Raw genomic sequence first — 26,897 nt, 5'->3', positions numbered from 1 at the left:
GGAGGTGAAGCAGGCGTTAACCACTCCCCTTACGTGGGCCGATCCCGAAGAAAGCGCAATGCCGAGCCGACCCGCGGTCGAGGTGAAGCAGGCGTTAACCACTCAATTAAGACGGCAAGCTGGGCGAGTTGGTGATTGAACATGTTCCTATGGGTGGGCAGCACAACGCGGACGAAGGACGAGAGGAAGTACACAACACGAGTGCACAACTGCGAGGAAGTAGAACACAACACGAAGATAGTGCAACGAGGATAGTGACCCGCAACGGAGGTGCAGTTCGCCATTAAGGCGCCCACATACTCAGCTTCACTGGTCATCCTTCTTCACAGAGTGGAAGGGCACTGAGATCTTTTTTATGCTTTGTGAACAATTTTTTTAAATTTCTTGTCTGCTCAAAAGGTAAAACTGGTCACTTTTCAAGCCTTTTCAAATGCATCCAATAATTTGTCTGGCATTCTTTTTCAAGGTACTGTAAAGTCTCCAGAATAAAATTTTCCTTTCTTGTTTAAGAGTAATGATGCAGGAAAAGCCTGATCCCATCTTTTTTGTCTTGAGTTCACTGAAAATGCTGCAGAACATGTTTTTGTGACCGCTCTGTGCTTTTCTGATTTTGGTGACGTTCATTGCCATTACTCAGCACTTGACAGGCACTCCCATGTCACAAACAGCAGCTTACCCATGTCCTTGAAATACGAAATCCTGAGAGATGAAACCACGCAGTCTGTGCAAAGCTTCACTTTGAGCATGTTTTGGCAACTTGTGCGAGGCTTGGCTGTGATGACTGGAAAGCCATGCCGCACACTGGTCTAAACTGGCACCGACCAACCGTGCCCTTGGTCCGGTACCGTACTGGACGCACAGAAGAAGAATGGCCCAGCTGTGAGATATGTTTGATATTCTTGGTTGTGCCTCTTAACCAGCCAGGAGTCAGACATATGCCCACAGAGGGTGCCGACTGCTCCCTGGGATGCTGCTACAGTGTTGCCTTTGTGACCCATTGTGAGCAGCTGCCTTCAGGTACAATCGACATCAAAACTTTACAAAACTGCCCAATGACTTCCATTAATTCGACCCTGACAGGAGCAACGAAACTGGTCAAATTAAACAACATTGAAACACACCACCAGTTCCTTTTGCAGTATTTGCCCGATTCTAACACATCCCAGAATTGAACACGCAGCTACTTTTTATTGGTTCAAAGTAGAAATGGCATCAGCTCCTAAACAAAGTAAAAATTAAGCATGCACCGATTCTTTAGCAAGAAAAATGTGGCATGCCTCCGATTCTGACAACAGGAAAAAGATGAAATCAGCGAACTTTACCTACACAGTGCACAAATTTATTTACCTAATATAAATGCTGTAAATAATTTTCTGTGAGCTATCATTCTCGCTTTAAAATCTTCCTAGGGCTGACATGTGTTCAAAGCATTCACTGCATTGCCAAGCTGCCAAGACAGACGCTGCCACCATTGGTGCCACCACTGCAGTCACTATTCGGGTCAGGGACACGCTTGCTAACCTCCCAAGTTCAAGTTTGACCGATTCTAGGACCAAAGTAACGAAAGCGTGAAATGTATGGGCATCAACTAGGACCTTTGGTTAGGATCGAATTAAACAAAAAATTCAATTAACCATGGTCAGATGAATAGAAGTTCAGGTAGGCAGCCTCTAAATGAATGCAGCCCTGTCTTGGTTACAGTACGACTGTGGGCTCGTCATGCTGTGTGCCAGGCTCCATGAAAATTCACTCTTTTAGCAAAACTCATGGACTAATTTTCACACCAAGAGTACAAAGTTGTAGAGAACAGACGTACAACAATATGTTGGGCAAATCTCTTCTGACTGTGAATACTTTGTTTAGCACAAAACGACAGACACAAGAAAGACGACAGGACAAGGCGCCTTGTCCGGTCGTCTTTCTTGTGTGTGTCGTTTTGCGCTAAACAAAGTATTCATGGATTCGCACCAACTAGCCTGCCAACGCATTGCGCTGAACTATCTCTGCTGACTGGTGACAGTGAAGAGCTGCCTCGACTGGTGCAACAGTGCGATTCACACTGGTGTGAAAACCATTCTATGAATAGTGGGAACCACAGTGGGTGCTCTTCTAGTCATTGCTGTTTTTTACGCTAGCGCGCTTTGTTGGTGTTGTTTTGAGATTGTTAGCTGAAGTGTCAATCTTTACAAGGTAATGGCCCTGTATCAGTGTCCATAATGTCCTCCCCAGATCAGTTGCAGTTCCTTTTTCTTCCTAATCATGATGACCATTCCAATAGTGTCACATGAATGTCACTGAAATTCCATGTGTGAGCTTATTTGCTTTAACATGTGCGATCTAAACTTCTTTTGGAAGAATACTCCTCTGGCTGAGATGCTGTTAACATGCGTAATTAGGTCTTTTAAACATTGCAGGGAGATGAGACCACTGCTTTTACAGTGTGTTAATTATTGTTTAATCTTTCACTATCCCTCAGAGACATTATTTGCTGACTTTCCAGAACCCCCCCCCCCCCAAATAACTGACACACCTACTTGCACAATATTTGTTGTATATTATTCTAGTACATGCAGGTGTAATAGGCACTGCCAGTTCATGAGGTTCTAGTATTGAGATAAATTAAGGCTAGCTCTACAATGTTCAACAAACACTGGTGTATACTGAATTCTCGGTAGTGTTCCTGTCTGTGTTTCAGGACTAGTAGTGGCCGCTTCTAAAGGCTTTCCATTTCGAGGGCCTGCTATACTGCTCACGTGTGGCGTGCACAGGGGAGCAGTCCAGCCTTGCCCTAAGGCTCAGCACACCACTGTTGGCTCACTGAATGGAGTATACTTGGGAACAGTAGTAAGAGATGCTGTGGCACCCTGTAGGCCCTGAAAGTGTTAGAACAGGTATGCTATGTGAAAGATGGTGTGAAGGCACTTTATATAGTCAGCATGGGTTTGGAAAGTGGGATCAATTTCAGCAAGAGTTGATGCATCACTCTTTTGCAGGAAGCAGACGAGAGCCTAAACTTTGATGAGATGATCCTGGAAGCGGCCAAGTCAATCACAGCTGCCACGTCTGCCTTGGTGCGGGCTGCCTCAGCTGCCCAGAGGGAGCTTGTTGCAGCTGGCAAGGTGAGTTGTCTCTCCCAAACAACACATGTGCAGGTATTATAACAGGCTCACTCTAAAATATCATCATCATTGTCATCATCAACCTGTTTTATGTCCACTGCGGGACGAAGGCCTCTCCCTGCATTCTCCAATTACCCCTGTCCTGTGCCAACTGATTCCAATTAGCGCTTGCAAATTTCCTAACTTCATCGCTCCACCTTGTCTTCTGCAGTTCTCGACTGCATTTCCCTTCTCTCGGTACACATTCTGTAACCCTAATGGTCCAGTGGTTATCTAACCGGCGCATTACATGACCTGCCCAGCTCCATTTTTTTTCTCTTAATGTCCATTAGAATATTGGCTATACCCATTTGCTCTCTGATCCAAACCACTCCCTTTTGGTTAACATTATGCCTAGCATTCTTTTTTCCATCACTCTTTGCACAGTCCTTAACTTGGTCTCAAGCTTCTTTGTCAATCTCCAAGTCTCTGCCCCATATGTCAGCACCGGTAAAATACACTGATTGTACACCTTCCTTTTAAATGATAATGATAAGCTTTAAGTCAGGAGCTGAAAATGACTGCCGTATGCAATACAACCCATTTTTATTCTTCTATGAATTTCCTTCTCATGATCAGGGTCCCCTGTGATTAGTTGACCTAGGTAAACGTACTCCTTCATAGCCTCTAGAGGCTGACTGGCGATCCTGAACTCTTGTTCCCTTGCCCCGACTATTCATCAGTATCTTTGTCTTCCGCATATTAATCTTCAACCCCACTCTTACGCTCTCTATTAAGGTCCTCAATCATTTATTGTAACTCGTCTGCAGTGTTGTTGAATAGAACAATGTGATCGGTGAACTGAAGGTTGCTGACATATTCGCCGTCAATCCTTACTCCTAAGCCTTCCCAGTTTAATAGCTTGAATACTTCTTCCAGACACGCAGTGAATAGCATTGGAGAGATTGTGTCTCCTTGTCTGACCCCTTTCTCTATAGGTATCTTCCTACTTTTCTTGTTTAGAATTAAGGTGGCTATAGTGTTAGGCTGCTGAGCATGAGGTCGCGGGATCGAATCCCGGCCACGGCGGCCACATTTCGTTGGGGGCGAAATGCGAAAACACCCATGTACTTAGATTTAGGTGCACGTTAAAGAACCCCAGGTGGTCGAAATTTCCGGAGTCCTCCACTACGGCGTGCCTCATAATCAGAAAGTGGTTTTGGCACGTAAAACCCCACAATTTTTTTTGTTTAGAATTAAGGTAGCTGTGGAACCTCTGTAGATATCTTGCATGGTATTGACGTAAGCGGTCCACACTCCTTGATTGCGTAATGCCTCTATGACTGCTGGTATCTCTACTGAATCAAATGACTTTTTGTAATCTATGAAAGCCACATAGAGAGGCTTATTGTACTCTGTGGATTTCTCAATTACCCGATTAATGACACGGATGTCATCCATTGTAGAGTATCCCTTCCTGAAGCCAGCCTGTTCCCTAAAATCCAATGTTGTCCTTATTCTATTGGAGATTATTTTGGTAAATATTTTATATAATACTGTGGGAGGAAGCTAATGGGCCTATAATTTTTCAATTCTTTAATGTCTCCCTGTTTGTAGGTGAGTACAATGTTTGCATTCTTCAAGTTTTCTGGGACCCTTGCAGTCAACAGACACTTCATATAAAAAGCCCCCAGTTTTCCAAGCACTATGTCTCCTCTATCTTTGATTAAATCAACTGTTATTCAATCTTTTCGTGCCGTTCGTCCTCGTTTCATGGCTTGCTAGGCCCTTCTGACCTCATCCCTAGATATAGAAGGAGGTTCTGTATCCTGTTCATTACTCTTTCTAATTGAGGTATCCTGACTCCTGTGGGTACTGTACAGGTCAGTATAGTATTTTTCCACTGCGTTTACCATATCTTCTAGATTGCTGATGATTACCTTGCTTATCTGTCAGTGCATACATCTTGGTTTGTCCTATGCCAAGTTTCCTCGTCACTGATTCCTTGTCACGCGTCCATTTTTTACGGCTTGTTCAGTCTTTCTCACGTAATAGTTGCAAATATCACTTATTTTCGCCTTGTTGATCAGTTTTGACTGTTCCACGAATTCCATCTAACCTCTTGAGTTGGACGCTTTCATTCTTTGTCATTTCTTTATGAGGTCCTTTGTTACTTGGGAGAGCTTGCCTACTGGTTGCCTTGGTGCCTTGCCTTCCACTTCAGTTGCTGCCTCTGAAGTCAGCCTAGTTACGGTTTCATTCATTACCTCTGTGTCGTCTTCATCTCTCTGTTCCAAGGCTGCATATTTGTTTGCAAGTACCATCCTGAATTTGTCCGCTTTTACCCTTACTGCCTCTAGGTTGACTTGTTTCTTCTTGACCAATTTTACTCTTTCTCTCTTCAAATTCAAGTGAATTCTAGCCCTCAGTAACCTATGATCAGTGCATTTTACCCTACCTAGCACCTGCACTATGCTACCTTACCTAACATTCTGCACTATGGTGGGATCAGCAGAAATTATGGAATCAATTTCATTTCTTGTTTCCCCATTAGGGCTTTTCCAGGTCAACTTTCTGTTGCTATGCTTCCTGAAAAAGGTGTTCATTATTCGAAGCTTATTCCTTTCCGCAAATTCTACCGTCATCTCTCCTCTAGCGTTCCTAGAATCAACGCCGTTGTTGCAAATTGTTGTTCACCAGCCTGCTTTTTCTCCACTTGGGCATTGAAGCCATGGACATACAGTATAGTGAGTTTGCACTTTTCTCATCACTAATTCAACATCTTCATAAAACTTATCTACTTCATCATAATCGTGACTAGATGTTAGAGCGTGGGCTTGTACTACCTTTAATCTATACTTCTTATTAAGTTTAATTACGACTACAGCTACCCTCTCATTAATGCTGTAGGATTCGTCAACGTTGCCCGCTATGTCCTTATAGATTAGGAATCCTACCCCGTATTGCTTCCTATGTGGGAGACCTCTATAGCAGAGGACATGTCCATTATTCAGCATTGTATAAGCATCACCAGTTCGTCTAAACTAACTAAGGCCGATGATATCTCAAACAATGTCTGATAGTTCCTCAAAGAGTCCTGCAAAGCTAGCCTCACTCAACAGAGTTTGGCAATTAAAATTTGACAGGGTCAGTTTCCATTGGCAGCCGTCTGGACCTAGAGATTCTTAGCACTCTCTGCTACAGGTCTGACCACAGCCTTGGTCAGGTACTCCGCAACTGCTGGGGACTGAGGGCCATGGGTTAATTGTAGGAATCATCAGGGCGGTAGTGGTTGAATACTGCACCAGGGAGGCCAATTCCTGTTCTGGTGAGGGAGCACCTTTGATGACGCTTAGTGGGCCTTCCTAATTTGGTTGTACCTGGATTAGTATAGCCCCACTTGCTCTCGGCATATTTTACCAGTGTCAGGCATCACTCCAAGCCTGCAGATGTTGTGCACTGGAGGAGGTGAACTTCAAGCTCACCATCGTTAAAAAAAAAAAAGACCTCATAGAAGGATTCGAACTTCCAGCTATGGTAACTGAGCATTCGACATAGCTCAGTCAGATTATCGCATAGGCAGTGAGGCTACCTTATTGCCAACAAGTACTGCCCAGAGGACCTCCCAACCTGACCTCTCGTTAAGTGTTCTCAGGATCAAATAAAGTTTGTTGTCTGTCTGTCTCCGTCCGTCTGTCTCTGTTCATCCATCCATCCATCCGTCGGTCTGTCTGTCTGTCTGTCTGTCTGTCTGTCTGTCTGTCTGTCTGTCTGTCTGTCTGTCTGTCTGTCTGTCTGTCTGTCTGTCTGTCTGTCTGTCTGTCTGTCCGTCTGTCTGTCCGTCCGTCTGTCCGTCTGTCTGTCCGTCTGTCTGTCCGTCTGTCCGTCCGTCCGTCCGTCCGTCCGTCCGTCCGTCCGTCCGTCCGTCCGTCCGTCTTATTTTTCCATGTCGTACAAATTATAGGTATAATTTAGATCAGTGTATGATATATAAATTTTGTCCACATAAGACATCCGAGTGGTGGAATTTACAGAACTGTGATATTGCTATTTATTGTTGAAATAAGGAAATGAGAGAATTGGAGATTTTTTTTTTCATATTTTCTGATTTTCAGCAAGCTTTTATAAAAAATGGGCCTATATAAGAAATCTACTATTCCAGACAGTTGGTTGATCCGAACATATTATTTGAAGTGAAAGCTTTTTCTCGTGGACAATTCCAATGCCAGCTATTCAAACAAATCTAAAGTGCAGAAACGCTCACATGAGACAACCATTTGTCCGATTTTAATGAAATTTGTTGCATTTGAGAGAGTAAGATAAATTCGAGCAGCTGTAGGTGGCATAATTTTGATTAAGAACCTTATACATTTTGCAAAATGTTGATGAAAATGAGTAAGTTCCAAGAAACTTGGAAGTTTTACAAATCTGTAGTTCTACAGCCAAGAAGATAATGTAGTTCTTTAAACTGCTTCTGTTAAAGCATCTCAAGCAGACAGATCTGATATATGAGTTTAAATTTTACGTAAAATGGTTACAATGCTTATGTGGGTTTTGCAAAAGTCATGCATAGTCGCAAGTTAGTGTTAAATTTTAGAGCAATGTATCATAAGATGCCAGCAAAGACACCAAGGACAACATAGGGGAAATTAGTTGTACTTACTAATTGAATTAAAGAAATGATAAATCAATAGGAATGAAAGAGGATGAAAAAGCTACTGGCCGCAGGTGGCGAACGATCCCACGTCTTTGCATTACGCGTGCACTGCTCTAACCAATTGAGCTACTGTGGCGCCGTTTTCCCATCCACTTTTTGGGGGTATTTATGTTTTACTACTAGAACTAACCTTGGGAGTGTTAGCCAGCGCCACCACTCTCAAACCTCTCAAACATTCTTTCTGCCGCAGGCGTCAGGAGTACGTTATCTTTTTGGGTGAAGGCAACTGGTCAATAAACCCATACATGCTACCTGAAGGCATCAATGTCGCCAGATTCGAGACTCTCGTTATGTAATGAACGAGAAGAAAGGAGTTAACTGAGGGGCCCGATTTTTGATTAATCATATCATAAGAAGCCAACAAACAGACACCAAGGACAACATAGGGGAAATTAGTAGTGCTTACTAATTGAATTAAAGAAATGATAAATCAGTGGGAATGAAAGAGAATGAAAAAACAACTTGCCGCATACATATGAGGAACGATCCCACGTCTTCATTACCTGCGCGATGCTCCAACGAATTGAACTACATTGGTAATGCGTAATGCAGCATTATAAATTGTAGGCTACTAAACGGTGTTCCCAATACATATGTTGCAAGAAATTTATTCTTTTATAAATATTAAACGAAAATTGGAAAGTCCACAATTCCATGAGAACTTGAAAAAACAAGCTGTAAGAAAATGTATATATAATGCAAAAAAAGTAATAAATGTCAAATGAAATTCAGAATATATGTCTCACAAAGAAATGGTCCAAGGACACATCTTTAAAAAGTATATTGGCCCACAACTGTTGTTTGGGTAAAAAACACAACACCTTGCCTTGCAGCTCCTTACCACCCTTCAGCACTGTCAGATGTGACAGTGTAATGTTGTCCTGACTGGAGCTTTGATCACGAAAATCAACTATCAGTGTGGTGTAATGCATACTTATATTTAAAGGCAGCACAGGGCAGAGGCCACACGAATTTTTGCCACAATGCACAAGCCTCAGTTTACCTCAAGTTGCATCAGTATTCAAATTTTCTGCAGTAAAAACATTAAACTGTTTCTCAGAGCAACTTTTCTTTGCTAACTTCTAGATAGTGTTGTGTATCTGGAAAGCGTTTCCAATGTACTAAATTTGGCATTTGAAATTGCCAATCACCGGTGATGACTTGAATGGGCGTGGTAAAGAGAGAGTTAAGGTGCAAACAGCTTGATGTTAGACGCAAGGGAAGTTTCTGTGTTAATCAGTTGCTGCAAGTGCAAATAGTGTCCGCATGCTTTGGTGAGGGTCACTCATAGAGTTAGACGTGTGGTAAATTTTCACAAATGCACTTTTTCTTACCATTGTTTCAGCTGGGTGAGCGGTTACCATGCAGTTCAGTTGATGGCCAATGGTCCGAGGGCTTGGTGTCTGCGGTAGGTACCTGCACTAAAGGGTGCTGTCAATCATTCCAGCCCAGAATATTTGCTACTGCATGGAGCCTGTTTTGTCGTATATTAATTATGGCTGTGCGAGTACTAGAATATTTGATTTCGAATTATGTATGTTCAAATAATTCTATTCGCAAATCAAATATCTAATATTCGATTTCTCGAATGTTCGACTTTTGAAATATCAGTACCTTCGGTGAATGACCCGGCCGTAGTCGGTGCCTGACGCGCACAGCGTTTGCACGGTGCACAATATCTATCGGTACAAGGTTCGACCAGGTCAGGGTTGTGGGGTTCTCCCCCCATACTCTTGGGACAAAGGAACGACAGTACACAGTAGTGCAAACAATCACAAGGGCACTTATTGCACCTTACGTAGATCAATGCCTGCTAGCCGAGTTGCTATCCACAAAACAAGCCGATGGGCGCGCAACAGATCTAGAAGTCCGACTTACCGCGACCGCATAGCGAGCGAATATGTTCGCCCCATGCTGGATCCCAACGCCTGGTCGTTCGCGCTTACTGTCACGCGAATGGTGGCGCATTCCAAGGCGGCCACGCGAGATGGTCTCGCAGAAGCATGGGTCGGCGCACGCGCGGCACGGCACGTCCGTCCCGCTTGCTTCCCGAACCCCACAGAGAGAGAGCGCCTTGTCTTCCGACGCCCAAGTAGCTCCGCCTGTCGGCGGCGTTAGCAGCGCAACACTTGCGCCATCTCTCGCACTGCGCCCTAACCACATCGACCGCCGCGAGCATCACGCAGGCCACGCGGCCAAGCCGTACTACAGGAGGCGCGCTATGCGGGAAAAACATCAGGGGACGCATGAGAGTCGCGCATCCCCACAAGGTCGAAGATACCGATCAAAACTATTAACGCTACATGAACACAGGGAATAACAAGAACAGCGCGTGTGGAAAGCACGGAAGAATGTGTGAGAATTGGGCCACCAGAAGGCGAGTATGCGAGTTCAGTGTTCGCGCAGTTGGGAACTTTCTACCCACATGCGGGCACACAGACCAACTTGGCACGTGTGCTCGTCATGGCCACGCCATCAGCCACGCTTTCTAGTCCATTAGCCCTAATCAAAGCTGCACCGTCGGGTGTTGACAACTAAAGTTATGGTTACCGAAATAACGCATATCTATTCAAAGCATTCGCACAACCTTCAGAGAGCCGACACACCGCCTCGCCAACAAAAGCGTGTGCACGGAATGACCGTCATGTTCAAGGCTGCCATCTTTCTGAAATACTATTCGGCGGCCCCTTGTTCCAAACGATGTACGTAAGCGCACAATGGTCTCTTGTCGTAACTTCAAGCGACCTGTCACAAGACTTGCTTTGCATTTACATGGAGAGCTGAGAAATACCACATGACAACGCGCTGAACCCCCGCCACAGATGCATTTACATGGGCAGCAGATGCACGCGGACGAGGGAAATGGGGGAGGGGGAGGGGAGGACTTCATGTGCAAACGTGCCCTGGGTCTCCCATATTGCCTCCCATATTGCACCGAGTGGTGCCAAGTGACATGATGTGCATTCGCCACTTTTGCCTGTCACGCAGGTGATCCTTAACATGCTGACAATAACCCAAAGAAACCACCTGCCCTAAAGGTGGAAGAACCCTCCTGTTTTCTATAAGAAAACTCCAATGCAGTATTTCCTAAGCAATAAAAGATAAAAGATTGCCATTAAGCAGAGTATGGTCCACTACTAAACTGAAAACCCCATTGATATTTAGGACAACTTCGCTATTTCATCAGCTTCAGAGGGACAAAAAGCACTTAACTCGATGAGAGCAGTAGCAGTAGTAGTGGTAAACCTTATTTTAAAAAAAAAATGTGTGACAGACATCTTATCGATAAAGCATAGGGGTGTGTGAATATATATATTTTCAAATATCGAATTGAATAATGATACGCATGCGCATTCATTAGCAAGTTGGGTTGATTTGTTATTTGGAACATTGCAATTACAGTGTCAATGTTAAAAAATATAGACTAGTAAGCCATTATGCTGAAACATTGTGTATTTGGCTCATGTCAACGTGAAAAATTTAGTAATTAAGAAATGTAGCACTTGGTCTCTTCGCCAGCCTGTGCCTTATTATACCGCATTGAATTCCCGTAAAACCTGAGGCATTTGACCCTGTGCCAGTCGCCACTCATCGCACTTGCTCACAAGCAATAAGCTAAGAATTGGAGGCGGCGCTGTAAAAGTAAAAAAAATACGAAGTGCACCCTCGCTGTTCGCAAATCCATGTCCCTTGCTACTCAGAGGCTGGCTTTCCCGCAATGTTTAGACAAATAATGGCTAAGTGTGCTTTACCAGCAAAAATTCGCTAGCAGGACGAAATCATCGCAAAATTCAGTGCAAGATCACCCCATATATTCTTAGATCTGATCGAAACAAATGCTAAGAAGTGTTTGCTCCTGCACAGCGAGCAATATAGTCAATTTCATTCGGATATTCGTATCCAACCAAATATTCAAACATTTTCAAATATCTATTTCTCGAATTTAATACGAATACTAGAAATATATTATCCGACAACATTCAAACTTTGTGAATATTCACGCACCCCTAAGAAAGATATTTTCCTGACCTTTGCATATGAACTGAGTTGTTATCAGGGCTGGCATACTAATTTGGTGTCCCTTTAATAAGAGTAGAGCATACTAGCATCTCAATTTATAGGTACCTAAGTTACTAATAGCTTGCAAGATTCTTTTTAAGTAATGTGATTAGCCTCCCGAGCATGTGAAGCACTTGGTTTTTTACAGAGAAGCTGTATATGGCTATGGCATTTTCGTCCTCCGCAGACTAGCTTGTTGGCGCCCCTCGGCCCAACCGCGCCAATGCACTCATGCCACTACTCACATGTCCATCGTTGTAGTCTCCTTCTACAGCTGGCTCCCTTTCCGCTTATTCCTTAAGGGGGTATGAGCCACTCATTGGCAAAAGGAAACTATCGTCGTCGCGACAATCATCATTGACTATCATCACCAGCAGGGGCTCGAGCATCGTCGTCTTCTTCAACAGCTGGTTCCGTTGCCGCTCATCATTCCAGTGTAGAATTTCATTTCTCTTCTGTCATCGTAATAGGGAGGCCGCATTACATTTTTTTTTCATTTCCAGTGGTTCAAACATTGCTCAAGGGGTATGAGCCATTCATTGTCTTACGTGACAGATGCATTTAATAACAGAGGCAACACGAGAATGTGTGTTCATCCCTATCATCACCATGACCACCGATTAGGACAATAAATATTGTTATGCAAAGGACGAGTCAGTAAGACGAGCAACTATTTACAGGTTATATTTACAACAGCGGTTGCAACACTGGCCTGTTAGATTCACAGCGCGAGCCCAGTTCGTTCCTCCTCTTCTTTTCTCGAGTGATGGCACCCATGTGCCTCGTTCAAACAAATATCACACGCATGTAGCATTATCCCCCGGTGGCAGATGCGACGTCCCGGAGCATCTAAATGTCATCTCTGGGAGATTGATATTGCTTCAGTTGTGCAGTGCGCAAGACATCACTGGACTGAGAAGCAGATGGGGCATCAGGGGCGATCTGATAGGTGACGGGAGTCACTGCACGAAGCACTCGGTATGGGCCTGTGTAATGAGACAGCAGTTTTTCTGACAGGCCGACAACCTGATGCTACGGAGGCCATAGAAGCACCAAAGAACCAGGCGGGAAGTGCACGTCTCGGTTTCGCTGGTCATGCAAACGCCTTTGACTCTCTTGGGATTTCAGAAGGCGGTCACGGGCAATTTCCCTCACGTGGGCACCACGGGCGATGGCGTCAAGTGCATATTCACTGGTCGGTGCCGCATGAACAGGGAGGGTTGTGTGGAGAGGCAGTACTGGTTCTCAGCCGAACAGAAGGAAAAATGGGGAATAACCGGCGATGTCGTGGCGCTAGGAATTATAGGCAAATGTGACAAACGGTAGAGCGAGGTCCCAGCCAGTGTGGTCTGAAGAGACATATTTCACAAGCATGTCTGTGAGAGTGCGATTGAGACACTCCGTGAGGCCATTTGTTTGCAGATAGCATGACGTGGATAGCTTGTGCCTCGTGTCACGGGACTGCAGGATGTCCGCGACAACTTTTGATAGCAATGTCCGGCCACAGTCTGTGAGTCGTTGTCGCAGAGCTCCATGTAATAAAATTACGTCACATAGAAGAAAATCAGCGACATCTGTGGCGTAGCTAGTAGGAAGCGCTCGGGTGATGGCGTAGCGCATGGCGTAATTCGTGGCCACAGCGATCCACCAGTTCCCAGAGGTAGAAAGAGGAAAAGGGCCAAGTAAGTGCAAACCAACCCGAAAGAATGGTTCCGCAGGAATGTCGAGTGCTTGAAGGCACCCAGCAGGGAGCGTCGATGGTGTCTTGCGTCGCTGGCATTTCTCACACGCAGCTACATATCTTCGAACAGAGCAAGGAAGCCCTGGTCAAAAGAAGCGTTGGTGGATCCGGTCATAGGTACGTGACACACCTCAGGTGACCGGCAGTGGGGAGGTCATGAAGTTCATGGAGAAAAGCCGAGCGAAGGTGTTTAAGAATCACAAGGAGTAATGCAGGGCTGTCGGGGTGAACGTTGTGGTGGTAGAGTACGCCATTTTGAAGTGTGAATAAGCGAAGGGAACTGTCGGCAAGTGACAATTCCAGGCGGTCAATGATGATACGCAAGGATGGGTTGCGGCGCTGCTCGTCAGCGACATAAGAGCAGTGCAAAAACAGAAAGCCGTCCTGCTGTTAACAGCAGGATGGGAAACCAACAAGCCCAAGCTGCTATTCTAGCGAAAAAACAGAAAGAACACAGGCGCTGTGTCAGTATCAGACGTAGAGGTTGCGTCTTCGACTGGGTAGTGAGAGAGGCTATCTGCGTCCTGGTGTTGGCATCCCAACTTGTAAGCCACTGTGTAGGGATATTCTTGTAGTCGGAGGGCCCAACAACCGAGCCGGCCAGTAGGATCCTTGAGCGACGAACGCCAACAGAGCGCATGATCGTCTGTGATTACTGAGAAGGGCTTGCCATATAAATATGGGAGGAACTTTGAAACATCCCTGACGAGAGCAAGACATTCACACTCAGGAATGGAATAGTTGTGCTCTGCAGTTGTCAGGAGCCGGCTAGCGTAGGCTATAACGCGGTCGTGTTTGTGTTGGCGTTGCAATAAGACGGCGCCGATCCCATAACCACTGCCATCGGTTCGGACCTCTGTAGGTGCGGACGGGTCAAAGTGGGCCAAGGCTGGTAGATTGGTGAGAATCGTGATAAGGCGTGAAAATGCGGCAGCCTGAGGGGAACCCCACATAAAAGGCATGTCTTTCTTCAGAGGTTCAGTGAGTGATCGAGCGATTGCTGCGAAATCTTTCATGAACTGTCGGAAATAAGAACAGAGCCCCACAAAACTCTGGACGTCTTTGACAGACTGAGGTACAGGAAAAGCCGTTACTGCTCGAACCTTCTCCAGGTCGGGTTGTACTCCGGAAGCATCAACAAGATGGCCTAGCACTGTAATCAGTCGTTGCCCGAAGTGGCACTTCAATGAGTTTAATTGGAGCCCAGCCTTGTGGAAGACGTCAAGTGTAGCTGCGACGTGCTCTAGGTGTGTCTCAAATGTAGGAGAAAACACAAGGACGACGTTGTGGTAACAAAGGCTAGTTTACCATTTGAAAACCTAAAGCAGAGAGTCAATCATCCGTTTAAAAGTGGCGGGGGCATTGTATAAGTCGAACGACATAACCTTGAATTGGTAGAGGCTGTCCAGAGTGACGAAAGCGGTCTTTTCTTGGTCTTGCTCATCGGCGGAAATTTGCCGATAACCAGATCGAAGGTCGATGGACCAGAATTATTTGGCACTGTGAAGACAATCAAGAGCACCGTCGATTCCTGGCAAAGGGTAAACATTCTTTTTAGTAATTCGGATTAGGTGGTGGTAATCAACGCAGGAATACCACGTGCCATCTTTCTTTTTGACAAGCATGACTGGCGATGCCTAAGGGCTCGACGAGGGCTCAACAATGCCTCTGGCGGGCATCTTGTTTATTTCCTGCTGAATAACTTGCCGCTCAGCCGTGGACACGCAGTACATTCGGCGGTGAATAGGAACAGCATCACAAGTGTTTATCTGATGCTTAACAAGGTACGTCTGACCAAGTGGTCTTTGTCAGTGTCAAATATATCACGGTATGAACGCAAAAGGCAGTATAGGGTGGCTGCTTGGTCAGGTGCGAGGTCTGGAGCGACCATGGGACATAATGGGCCGTCGAGGTTCAAGGCATCCTCCGGGTAATCAGGAGGATCTGGAGATGCGTCGGCTGCAAAAGCAGTGACGTGATCGTCTGTCACTGACAGGGGCGTGGCCACTGCTATGCCTTCAGGTAACACTTGCTTCGTCAAGCGAAAATTGATTGCTGGGAGACACATCTGATTAGCGGCAAGGGTTACAATGGAGTGTGGCACAGAGATGTCGTGCGCTAGGAGGACATCACGAATAGGTGCGACGACATAGTCGCCATCAGGCACGGTTGCCGTTGAGGCAAATTTGAGGAAGGTTGGGGCTTTTGGAGGTAAGCGAATAAACGCTGTAGGGCAGAGGGTGTTCGGTTGTTAGGGGCGAACGTCTGAAAGAAGAGGAAGCTCGAGGCACAGCGTACCGGTGGCACAGTCGATGAGGGCAGAATTTGTCATTAGAAAGTCGAGCCCAAAGATTAAGTCATGAGGGCAACTGGTCAGCACGGTGAATAGGACTGGAATTTGCCGGCCAGCAATTCCTATGCGAGCAGTGCACATACCCCTGATGGCAACAGTGGCGCCATTGGCGACGCATACGGCTCAAGTGATGGCAGGCATAAGAACTTTCTTGAGGCGACGACATAGGTTAGCGCTCATTATGGGCACTGGGGCTCCAGTATCAATTAAAGCCGTCAACGGAGCACCATCTACGCCTTTAATTAGGTTCGTGTTGGTGAGGAGCGTCAATGAAGGATTTGGGCAGGACGAACGTGATGCAGCACTACCTCCAAGAGCTGCATGGCCTAGTTTTCCGTCCGGGATAGTCCATAATTGGTCGGCGAGGAATAGTGGCGTGGCTGGGGGGACAGGGACCAACAGCGCTGAGGTGACAGCGAGCAAGCAGGACGAATGACGTCGACGGATTGATCAGAGGTAGGAGGCATACGGCGAAGCGTGTAATGGCGCGGGTCGGCATATGGGCGAGGAGGCGGGGAAAAGGAGCTCGAATACGGCAACGTCCAGGAGGTGCAGCAGTGGCGAGCGACGTGGCCAATGCGGAGGCAACGGAAGCAAATGGGCTTGTTGTCCGGAGTCCTTCACTCAGCAGGGTTGCGGTATCTGGGAGGGGGATACAGATCGCCATGAAGCAGAGCAGTCGGCACCAGTCGGGCCTCAGGTTGGAAGACAGAGCAGGCAGCAGGAAAGCTTATGTTTGCAAATTCTTGGCGTACAACTGCCTGAATGAGTGAGATCGCTGGGGCTGGTTGGTCAATGGTGGGTGTGAATGGAACGGCGCAGGACTTGTAGCCATGAGTTCGCGACGAACAATATGTGTGACGTGCTCATTTAAAGGTGGTGAACGGTAAGGTCAATGCAAGACGACATCGCAGCCGTGTTAAGGAGCCAGGAGAACTGTGGAATGACGTGGCAGCTTCTGGCGAGCTCAAAGCGGTGGCATTCCTTGACAGTGACGTCGATGGTGGACACATTTTTGAAGACCAACAAGTTGAAAGCATCGTCCGCGATCCCTTTAAGTACGTGGCCGACTTTGTCAACCTCTGGCATTTTCTCGGCGACTTTCCGGCACAGAGCGAGCATGTCTGGTATGTATGAGACATATGATTCTGTAGAAGACTGAACTCGGGTAGCAAGCTCTTTTCTAGCAGCCAGCTGCCGCTGGGGGATTATGCTACATGCGTGTAGCAGTATGTTCGTACCTTTGTTAAAAATTCTGTCGCCTCTGTGTCATGTGCTAAACAGCTTCACTGGTCATCCACCTTCACAGAGTGCAGTGGCTTATAATTTTTTTGCACAAAGTTTGGAAGCATGAAAGTTTGTGTTGAATTTTCTGATATTCAATATTTGATTTGATATTCCACCTTTTTTTTTCTTGATTCAATTCAATATGTCAAGTACGTTCTTTATTTTGGGAAATCCTCAGCACACGCACACACACGCAGTCTGCGTTCTGTCCCACCGCACTGCACGCAGCTTGCTCCGCCGATTACTTCACTCATTCAGTTCATTGTCGGCCGCTCCCCGCATGCCAACCACGCACACATGCCTTCCATGTTTTCTCTGCCCGCCACACACCGTTGCCTGCGGTCCCGTGTGTTGCCTACCGTCTCGTGCCTGCGACTCTACGCCACCTGGCGTTGGCCCGGTACCCATACAGATTCCCCCCCTTTATCCTGCAAAGCAGGCTTACAAGGCACATGATAAGGGCTCAGCTGGTCTGCATTAGCAAGGCCTTTCTGTTTCCCTGTAGCCGGGTCTCCAAGTCTGTAGGTATTGCAATCAATGTGTGCAGTCACTCTAAATGGCCCTGTGCGTCGAGGGGCAAACTTGGCTGTGAATCCAATGGCTGCCTTACTTAGCGGCTGCATGTCCTCGAGAACCAAGTCTACAACCTGGAAGGTAGCTGGAGTGTGCTTTGTGTTGTAATACTTTGCCTGGCTGGCTTTTGCCAAAGTTTGGTGGTCCTGTGCAAAGGCCCAGGCATCTCGAAGGTACACATCCAGTTCAGCAGCTAGGGCATGAAGTGCAGAAGGGGGCACCTTGTTGCCAGCCGCCCGATTGTGATTGCTCCACAGGTTTTATAGTTCCCGCCCATAGCGCAAGAAGGAAGGCGTAAAGCCAGTAAGTACACTTTCAGACGTGCGCATTGCAAACGCCACTTCGGGCAGCCTTTTGTCCCAGTCCCTGTGGGAAGTACAGTAGCCCACCAGGCATTGTTTAACCATTGTGTTATGGCGTTCTACAGTCTGTCCCGGTGGTCTATATGGGACTGTGTGGCTCTTCTTGATTCTCCAGTGCTGGAGAATTCCTTTCCACAGTTTGCTTATGAATGGTTTGCCATTGTTGCTAGAGATGGAGCTAGGCACACCATGCCGGCAAGAAACATAGATCATTTTATCGATGATCAATTTGGAGGTAGGTTCACGTAATGGGAAGAGCTACACAAACTTCGTGAACTTGTCCAGCACCACCAGGATGTACTTGTGGCGCTGATGGGTTGTGGGCAGTGGCCCAATAAGGTTCACACTTAGCTGAACATCTTGAAGGGGCAGCGCAATAAGACGATGACGGAAGGCAGGAAACACACAGGACAGCGCTGAACTCACAACTAACTTTATTCGAAGGCATACACACACTTATGTACACAACCCATCGCCACGTGCTCTCCCATCCATGGCGTCATTATCAGTGCGCAGGCAAAAAAACACGAAACACCATTTAATCTAATGCTACGTTATGAAGCGGCTTAAAAATTCAAATTCACTATCATGCAAGTTTATTGATGGCATGCTTACACAACGCGACCCTTTTTTTCTGATATAGAAGGCCTCAATAATCTCCCTCGTAGTCTGATTTTTGTGCGTGGAAAGTACTGTGGTGTTTTTATATATTGGAGTGCACCCATGCTCAGAGCAATGCCGCGCGACATGCGAGTAGGCATTACCCGTTAGTGAGCGCCTATGTTCAGATAATCTAATATTGAGGCAGCGACCTGTTTGACCTATGTATACGTGACCGCAGTAAAATGGAAGTTGGTAAACGACTCCCATTCTACAGTGCACAAACGGGGAAGTATGCTTAATAGTGCAGCCTTTCCCAGCATGAGAGGAGGCAGCCTGGGCCAATTTCCTATTGCGAACTGCGAGCACTGCCCAACGTCAGCCCAGTGCGGGAATAATCGCAGAATGCCTGAATGGTGCCGCGTTGATGTGAGCCGCCTTTATCGGTACAAGGTTCGTCCGGGTCAACGAGACTGATCGAACTGATAATGCGACGGCAGATAGAGGGAACAAAAACAGCACGCATTTCGTAAGGTGCGAAGATCAGACTGTATAGTTGCCAATAGGCACGCAGATCTTGCTGAATACGCAGTGACGAACTTCACGTCGCTTCAACAGTCGTCAATCTAACCCACATGTGTCATCTCGGTACCAACACGGGTGAGCTAGCATTCTGCGATGGCTTGCGGCAAATTTTCGTCACGGCCACACTGCTTTGGCCATAAGGCCTAATCGGCACTGCTTTGTCAGGCATAGGCGACTAAAGTTATGGTTTGGTGCTGAATCAACTTAGATCTATTCGCAGCAGCCATGTGACACTCGGAAAGCCGACAAAGAGCCTTGCAAACAAAAGCAAGAGATCGCAGATCAACGAGGAGGAGGAGGAGGAAGAAAGGAAAGGGTAGCGAGCACCACACAAACTTGCCATGACCCTCCAGATTTCAGATTCTTTGACAGGTGGCAAATCACACCAAAACGAACAATGAAACAGCATGGATGGCGCTTGCTCTTTATTGTCGATGCCAGTTACATGCGTCGTGGTATCATGTTACATGATGCGCGGTCCTTTCGTCTGTCGCGCATATCGGCTTTAAGATAATCCAACTGCCATAAAGCCAGCATACCCTTCTGTATACACTGGAATAAAAAGCTTTCTGTGCGATAAATAACAAATTGCTGCAAAACACAGGTCCACTATTAAACTGATAACCTCATTGGCATTTAGTATAACAAAGCATCACTAATTCTTTAGTTTCATAGGAAAAGAAAAGTTCTTAATTCTATTCAACAGAAATTTTATTGATAAAAAAAATATTTTCCGGATCTTCATCCTAGAACTGAGCTGTAATCAGTGCTGGGCCGGTATTTTGTAGAGATGCCTTTTCCGATTCTATGCCTTTTCAGGCTTTTCACGCTTGGCCACTGGTGAGAGCAACGGTCTGCCCACATTATCAATGCGATCAGGCGGCCGTGATAAGACCGATGATAAGAATAGCATAGAATAAGGCATAAGGCATCGCTACAAAATAGCGGCCCTGGCATACTGATTTGGCGTTCCCTTTAATAAGAGTATACTGTATATCTTTAATTTTTATGTGCCTAAGTTACTGATAGCTTGCAGCATTCTTGTTATGCAAAGCTATAAGACTCCTAAGCATGTGGGTGCAGCACCTAATTTTTTTGCCCGAAATTTGTAAGCAATAAATTTTTTGAAAAATATTCTGATATTCAGTATACGGTATCCGGCTTTTTTCTCTCAATTCAATTCGATATTTGATTCAAAATTTACTATCGTATTTCCTCGCATAATGATCACACTTTTTATTTTAAAAATTGACGCAAATTCAGGGGTGCGATTATATGCGGGTTAAATTTCCCACAAAGAGAAACCTTTTTTTTTTTTTCATCCCGTATTTGCTGCGGGATGACAAGCAGGCAGCTGCCGCTGTCAGTGCGGGATACCAAACGAAAATGGCAGCCAGCGGAGCAAGCCGAATGCGCCAAATGCGATTATTTTTCTTCTTGTGAGTACATTATGCGCATTGAAACAGTTTCTTCCGTATGAGTAATAAATAATATCGTTAATATCGGTAAGTTTGCGACAATAACGTAGCCATGTCCACTTTGAGAGGACAGAAACAGAGATGGGCGCTCTTAGCTGCCAGTGACATGGAAACACATGGTGGGCATGATGCGGAAACTGCGGCATTTGTCTTCACTGCTATCCTAACATGGCACGTTTCCGCTCAGGGTGGGCGAGTATCTTAGCTGCGTTACAAGCGTCAGTGTATGAATAGGGTACACTTCTAACGTATCAGTGTAAACGTGGCCACTATCGTTGCCGCTCACGATTAGTTGCGTGCCCACGAGTGCAGACAAGAAGAATCGAAAGGCGCCCTTTATGTTGTTGTTGTTGACCAAAACCATTATGAAGCTTACAAATAATAAAACCGAGGTAGGTTTGGGTGTGGCTTTTTTTTTTTTTCATGGATTTCCGGAAAGTGGTGAAAGGAATGAAATGGGGCATCTGCTTAAGAATGTTGGGTGCGTGCAGACCGCTTGGTATGTCTTCAAGAGCCGTTCGTGTAGCATTCGACAGATGGTAAGCGCAGTCATTAGCTAGACTTGGCACACGACATATCACTGCGACAAGTTCAGGGTGCGATCATTACGCGAGTGCGATCATTATAGGGGTGATTACGGTATTTGGTTTTTGCACACCCTCAATAATAGCAATGACTGAAAATTCGGATGCCACACACTGTTCTGGGCATAAACTGCATGTGCAATGCTACAAACATGGCTGCCACGTTGTCTGACACGAAACCGTAACTTTTGTTCCCAACTCCCAACAAAGACGGGCTGGTTCGGCCTAGTGGCCTAAGCAGTGTGACGTTTATGACGGAAGATGACATGTTCAACGCACTCATTCTCTCTTAGCACTGCCAAGGCACCTTGCAGCCATTGTGTTGACAGTTGTAGCCAGGCACTTTTGTGCCAACCAGTCAAGTTGGAATAATGTTTGTCTTTTGTGCTGTAGATCACTATTTGGAAGTGTTTGGCACAGGTTCATCGAGGAGGTCTCTGAGTTCTGCACCATTTGTGCAAGTTGAAGAAAATGACAGTTTTCAGGCAGATTTCATGCAATACATAGAATTCTTCAATGAGCAAAACTACATGATGCAGTTCAACAAACTCGAGTTGTTGCACATCGAGTAGGTAGGGTTCTTAATTTTTGGATTTCTTGCAGAGGCCTGCTTTTCCTAAAGTTTAAATGTTCATAATTGTTTTCACGGCCATAAGGTGCTCATTTATGTGTCATGTTTATGTATATATTATTTTTTTTTCTCTCTTCATGATTTATGATGATTTCTGGTTGATGTTTTGCCAGTGCCTGTGTAAATCGTTTTTATCCCCTCCTGCATGGGCCCTAGCTTGGGCCTGCAGTATTTTGTAAAAAAAAAAAAATCCACTATAGTTCAACAACAGTCACTGATAAAAAGTTCGATGATTTGTATTTATCAAAAGAACTTGAAATTTTGTGGCTGCATGTTTGGTTTAAGAAGGAGTGCTTCTCTTGATCCTTCTTCATTGTTGCAGGCTCGCCTCGTGGCAGCGGCCACCCACAGCCTGGTGGAGTCTGCCAACTGGCTGGTGCAGGGCCAAGCGTCTGAAGAGAAGCTCATCTCCTCAGCCAAGCAGGTGGCCAGCTCCACGGCACAGCTGCTTGTTGCTTGCAAGGTGGGCACTACTACTGGGCACTACTGGTTTGAAGACCATTGGCATACGGGCCAATGGTCTCACATCACTCACATCTGTTGGGTGACTCACGGTGCCTTCACTTTTCCTGAAGGTCATGAAAACATTTCGAAGCTTTTAAAAACTGTGTGGAGAAGGATTGGAAAGGTATAGTGGGTCATCCTCTTCAGCGCTTTTGCTCGTGGATGCCGCTCGCACTTGGAGTCCGTGCTGTGCTTAGACTATTGCCGCTGTGCTGCTCCTAGTCCGATCAAATAATCGTAATATTTGGTGGAGAGTGCTGTGCCCTCCACCTCCCATTCTGTACCCTGCCATCTGCCAAGCCTCAGGACACATCCCAGCAAACACCTCCTCCTGCACCGACCACGTATCCTGGTGCACTTTGTCACCTGCCATCTTCCCTGGCACGGCTGACATCAATGTGGAGGACTGGGTCACTACATATGAGTTGGTCACCGGACATAACAAGTGGAACGAACCAGCCAAACTGAACAATCTGCTGTTCTACCTCTCAAGTGTCGCCAGCCTACGGTATGAAGCAAATATTCCAACCAGGTCCGCCTTGTCGATGTATTTGGTCGCCCCACTGTTCGTAAGCTGCGTGCCAAGCAACATTTGCGGGTGCGCTCTCAACAGCCAGGTGTATCATTCACCATTTATATTGACGACATTTTGGACTTATGCAAGAGAGTAAACTCGACCATGGCACAGAGTCTGATCGAAGACGACGCCTTCGAATGTTGCTCGCCAAGAATCCTCACTCCATGGCTGAAATCATCACACTGTGCCAAAGCTATGAAGGGTTATGGCACCAGTGGTTATGGCACTTTTCGCTCTTTATCGTGCGACGAACCCCTTGCTGGTTTGGCTACAATTTCAGACCAGTCTGCATTGCTCGAGGAAATGAAGGCCTTCGTCCATGTGGAGGTTGCCCACCAATTATCATTGCTGACCTTTGTGCAGCCGCAGCATATGCAGGAGCCCTCCCCGCATTGTGTGCCTGCGCTCCGCCGCACCACTGAGCACGAGCTCGACGTGGCTTTGCCTGAACTCTGCCACAATGTTCCTGTGGCTGCACCTCTCAGCTCCGCAGACGTCGTCACCTGGTCCCCACAGATCCGTGCGCCTGCACCCCTCGGCTGCACCGATGTCGTCGCTGGCCCCAACCAATTCTGCAATGGGCGCCTCCCTGCTACGCTGACATCATGCTTAGACTCTGACTGCAGCCTGTTGCGACACCATTCTACCAGTCGCCCGATACAACGCCTCCTGTGCCATGGATGGGACCTGCCACAGCGAATAGGTGACACACTTCGGAGACTCAATCAATATGCTTTACATGCAGCTATGCTGGCCATGTGGCATACTGTTGCAATTGCGTGCAGCCTTCTAGTGCTACATCATACCTGACAAGTCATCTTGTCGGTTCTCCCCGCTCATACAATGACCCGCCTTCTGACTCGTCACCATCAGTACCCCCAAAGCCCGTCACTCGCCGTTCACCTTCTCCGCGTCGCCGCTCACTATCACCGATCCGGTCTCATACCTTTGCTTGCAAGGAGGAAAACTAATTGGCACAGTCCACAAAGCCCATCGAATGTAATACGCATGTGTCACGCATCTGCACTTGCTTCAAAAAGTAATGACGCCACTTTCTGGACTATCCCTTCGTACAGCCAGTGCCCAGCGCATTCATCCTATAGCGGCCGGTGGCACTCGTGTTTTGATTGTGGACGTTTATATGCCGTCGAATTCATCCTCATTTCCTCATGCTTGCATGACCTCATCCTAGGCTGGGATTTTCTCTCCCGCCACAATGCTGTGATTTATTGCGCACACACTGAAATATAGCTCTCGCTGTTGTCAGACTTGACGCTAGCCAACAGTCCTTCGGCATCGAACAAGCTACTCATCAAAGACAACACCACAGTCCCCCCAAACTGGTTAACGATTGTGTCCGACTATTGTAGCAGTCTCTCCGACACCGCTGCACTACTTTCTCCATCCGACCGCTTTCGCACCTGGAAAGGTCTGCTGCTACTTTTCGTGACCGTGGAAATCGTTGAGAGTTCCAGCGTTATCTTTGTCAGCAACTCGTCCTCATACACTGTGATGATGCTGTGAGGGGCATGTCTTGGCAGCATGGAAGCTATTGAAGCCATGCAAGTTATGGACATGCCCTATGACACGCACTGCACCACCCATGCTCAGTGCTATTTCTACGTCTGTGCCATCACCCTGTGATGTATTTGGTTCCTCCATTGCTGATAACCTTACGCCGGCCCAACGTTCCCAGCTTCGGTGCCTGTTAGAACTTCATTTTACTTTCGACGTCAGGCAGCGTTCCTAGGGCCGGCTGTGCACTGTTATGCATTGCATCAAGATTGGCTCCCAACCGCCACTGTGGCAATGCCCGTATTGCGTGTCTCCCGCAAAACGTCTTGTAATTAATGAGTGAATAAATGACATGGTTCGACGCAAAGTGATTCGACCTTCAAACAGCATGGGCATCACCTGTCATCCTTGTTTTGAAGAAAGACTGTTCTGTACGGTTCTGTGTAGACTTTCGGCACCTCAACAAGATTGCTTGCAAAGACGTTTACCCGCTACCTGAATTGATGATGCCATTGACAGCCTAAAAGGAGCTATTCTTCTCTCGATGTGCGCTCAGTCTATTGGCAGGCCCCCATAGCAGACGATTGACCAAAGACAGCATTTGTCATGACGTCTTTTATGAATATAACGTCATGCTGTTTGGATTTTGTAATGCACACGCAACTTTTGAGCGCATGATGGATACCGTTCTACACAACTTGAGATGGCATACATGCTTGTGCTACCTTGACGACGTCATTGTTTTTGCTCCAGACTTTCCCACGCACCTTCAACGCCTCCAGCGTGCTTTGACATGCTTGAGAAATACTGGTTTCTTACAACTAAACTGAAAGAAGTGCCGATTTGGGGCACGGCAGCTGGCCATACTAGAGTACATCATCTCCATGGATGGAATTCTCTCCAATCCAGCCAAACTTAGGGCCTTTGTCAAATTCCTTAAACCTACATCCGTGAAAAGACCTGCGCAGTTTGTAAGTTTGTGTTCCTACTTTAGACGCTTCATCCAACGTTTCACCACCTTCGTATCGCCTCTGATGAAGCTCCTTGGAAGCAGTGGGCCCCTCACTTCGTGGTCATCAAAGTGCGATGAGGCGTTCGCAATCCTGCACCATTTGCTGACGTCACCTCCAATTTTGCATCACTACGACCTGATGCCCCTTACAGAGGTGCGCACTGATGCCAGCGGTGTTGGCCTCGGCGCAGTCCTTGCACAGCGCAAACACAGTTTTTCTGAATACGTTGTGGCTTATGCATGTTGCATGCTTATGAAAGCTGAGAGTAAGCACACTGTGATGGAAAAAGAATCTTTGGCAATCACCTGGGCTCTTATTAAGTTCCAGCCATCATCGCCCGACGGTCGTGGTATATAGTATAGCATACGAACTAAATTGAGTGGCAGATGGTGCGTGAGGTGCTCGCCATGCGTGTACGGTAAAACAAGTAGAAAACTGGAAAAAAAGAGATACAAGCAAATATCCCTATTATGCGCTTCTTAAGCGCATATTTTTGTTATTGGGCGGCAAACAGATCACCCGGCACTCGTGGTATATAGTATAGCATGCGAATGGGCAAAGTGCCCGTTGAGCACTTTGTGTACAGTCAACGTGAACAGCCAGTGTACAGTCAACGACCGACTTTCTAGATTCCTGATAATTCGGACGGCTTTGCAGCACCAGCACGTACCCCATAGAGTCAGTGAGTCAGAACGTCTGAAATTTCGGACGCAAGAACTCTTCGCCGTCTGATTTTTCAGACCGAAATGGCATTAATCAAAGCCACCATCGCTGCCATTTTGATTACCTCGCCGCCTCAAACCGGCGCTCTCGCATGCAGATCCACTGGCAGCCGTAGCCACCACTGTGGCAACGCTAGGCCTAGCTGCTTCGACATTTGCTATGACGCTTCTTGTCGTTGGGTGCCGTGTTTTTTATTGAAAGAATTCGCCACTGTCAGCAATGGCATGGACTCGCATTTGTGGTCCTCGTGATTGGCTTAGAAGCTTGGAAAGCACATAGTGTTGCATAATGCCGGTTCCCGGAAGTCGCCTGTGTGCAGAAATGTTACTTGGTGTGCATACGCAAAAGTATTGTAGTGAAGCATAACAAGCGTGGGAAGGGGCTATGCCACGGGACACAGTATGTATTCCTTAATTATACACGCATGCACCCGGTATTTCCTGTCACAGTACGAGCACTGATATGCCTAATACGTGTACCGACAGGCCTTTAGAGTG

The 26,897-nt window shown here is 46.6% G+C and overlaps 1 protein-coding gene across 3 annotated transcripts in view; it reads left to right on the top strand.

Annotated features, from left to right (window-relative positions):
- Nucleotides 1-26,897, top strand: part of rhea (Talin_middle and talin-RS domain-containing protein rhea) — a 408,423-nt gene that overhangs the window by 368,863 nt on the left and 12,663 nt on the right. For all 3 annotated transcript variants that reach the window (XM_065450432.2, XM_065450447.2, XM_065450440.2), the window contains exons 51-53: nucleotides 2,994-3,119; nucleotides 9,161-9,223; nucleotides 22,391-22,531. In XM_065450432.2, coding sequence (XP_065306504.2) covers nucleotides 2,994-3,119; nucleotides 9,161-9,223; nucleotides 22,391-22,531 — 330 coding nt within the window. The remainder of the gene's footprint in view (nucleotides 1-2,993; nucleotides 3,120-9,160; nucleotides 9,224-22,390; nucleotides 22,532-26,897) is intronic.

Source organism: Dermacentor albipictus, chromosome 4 (genome assembly GCF_038994185.2).
Source record: "Dermacentor albipictus isolate Rhodes 1998 colony chromosome 4, USDA_Dalb.pri_finalv2, whole genome shotgun sequence".
NCBI lineage: Eukaryota > Metazoa > Arthropoda > Arachnida > Ixodida > Ixodidae > Dermacentor > Dermacentor albipictus.
Note: the sequence above shows the minus strand (reverse complement) of the source record. Positions and strands in the feature narration are given on the sequence as shown.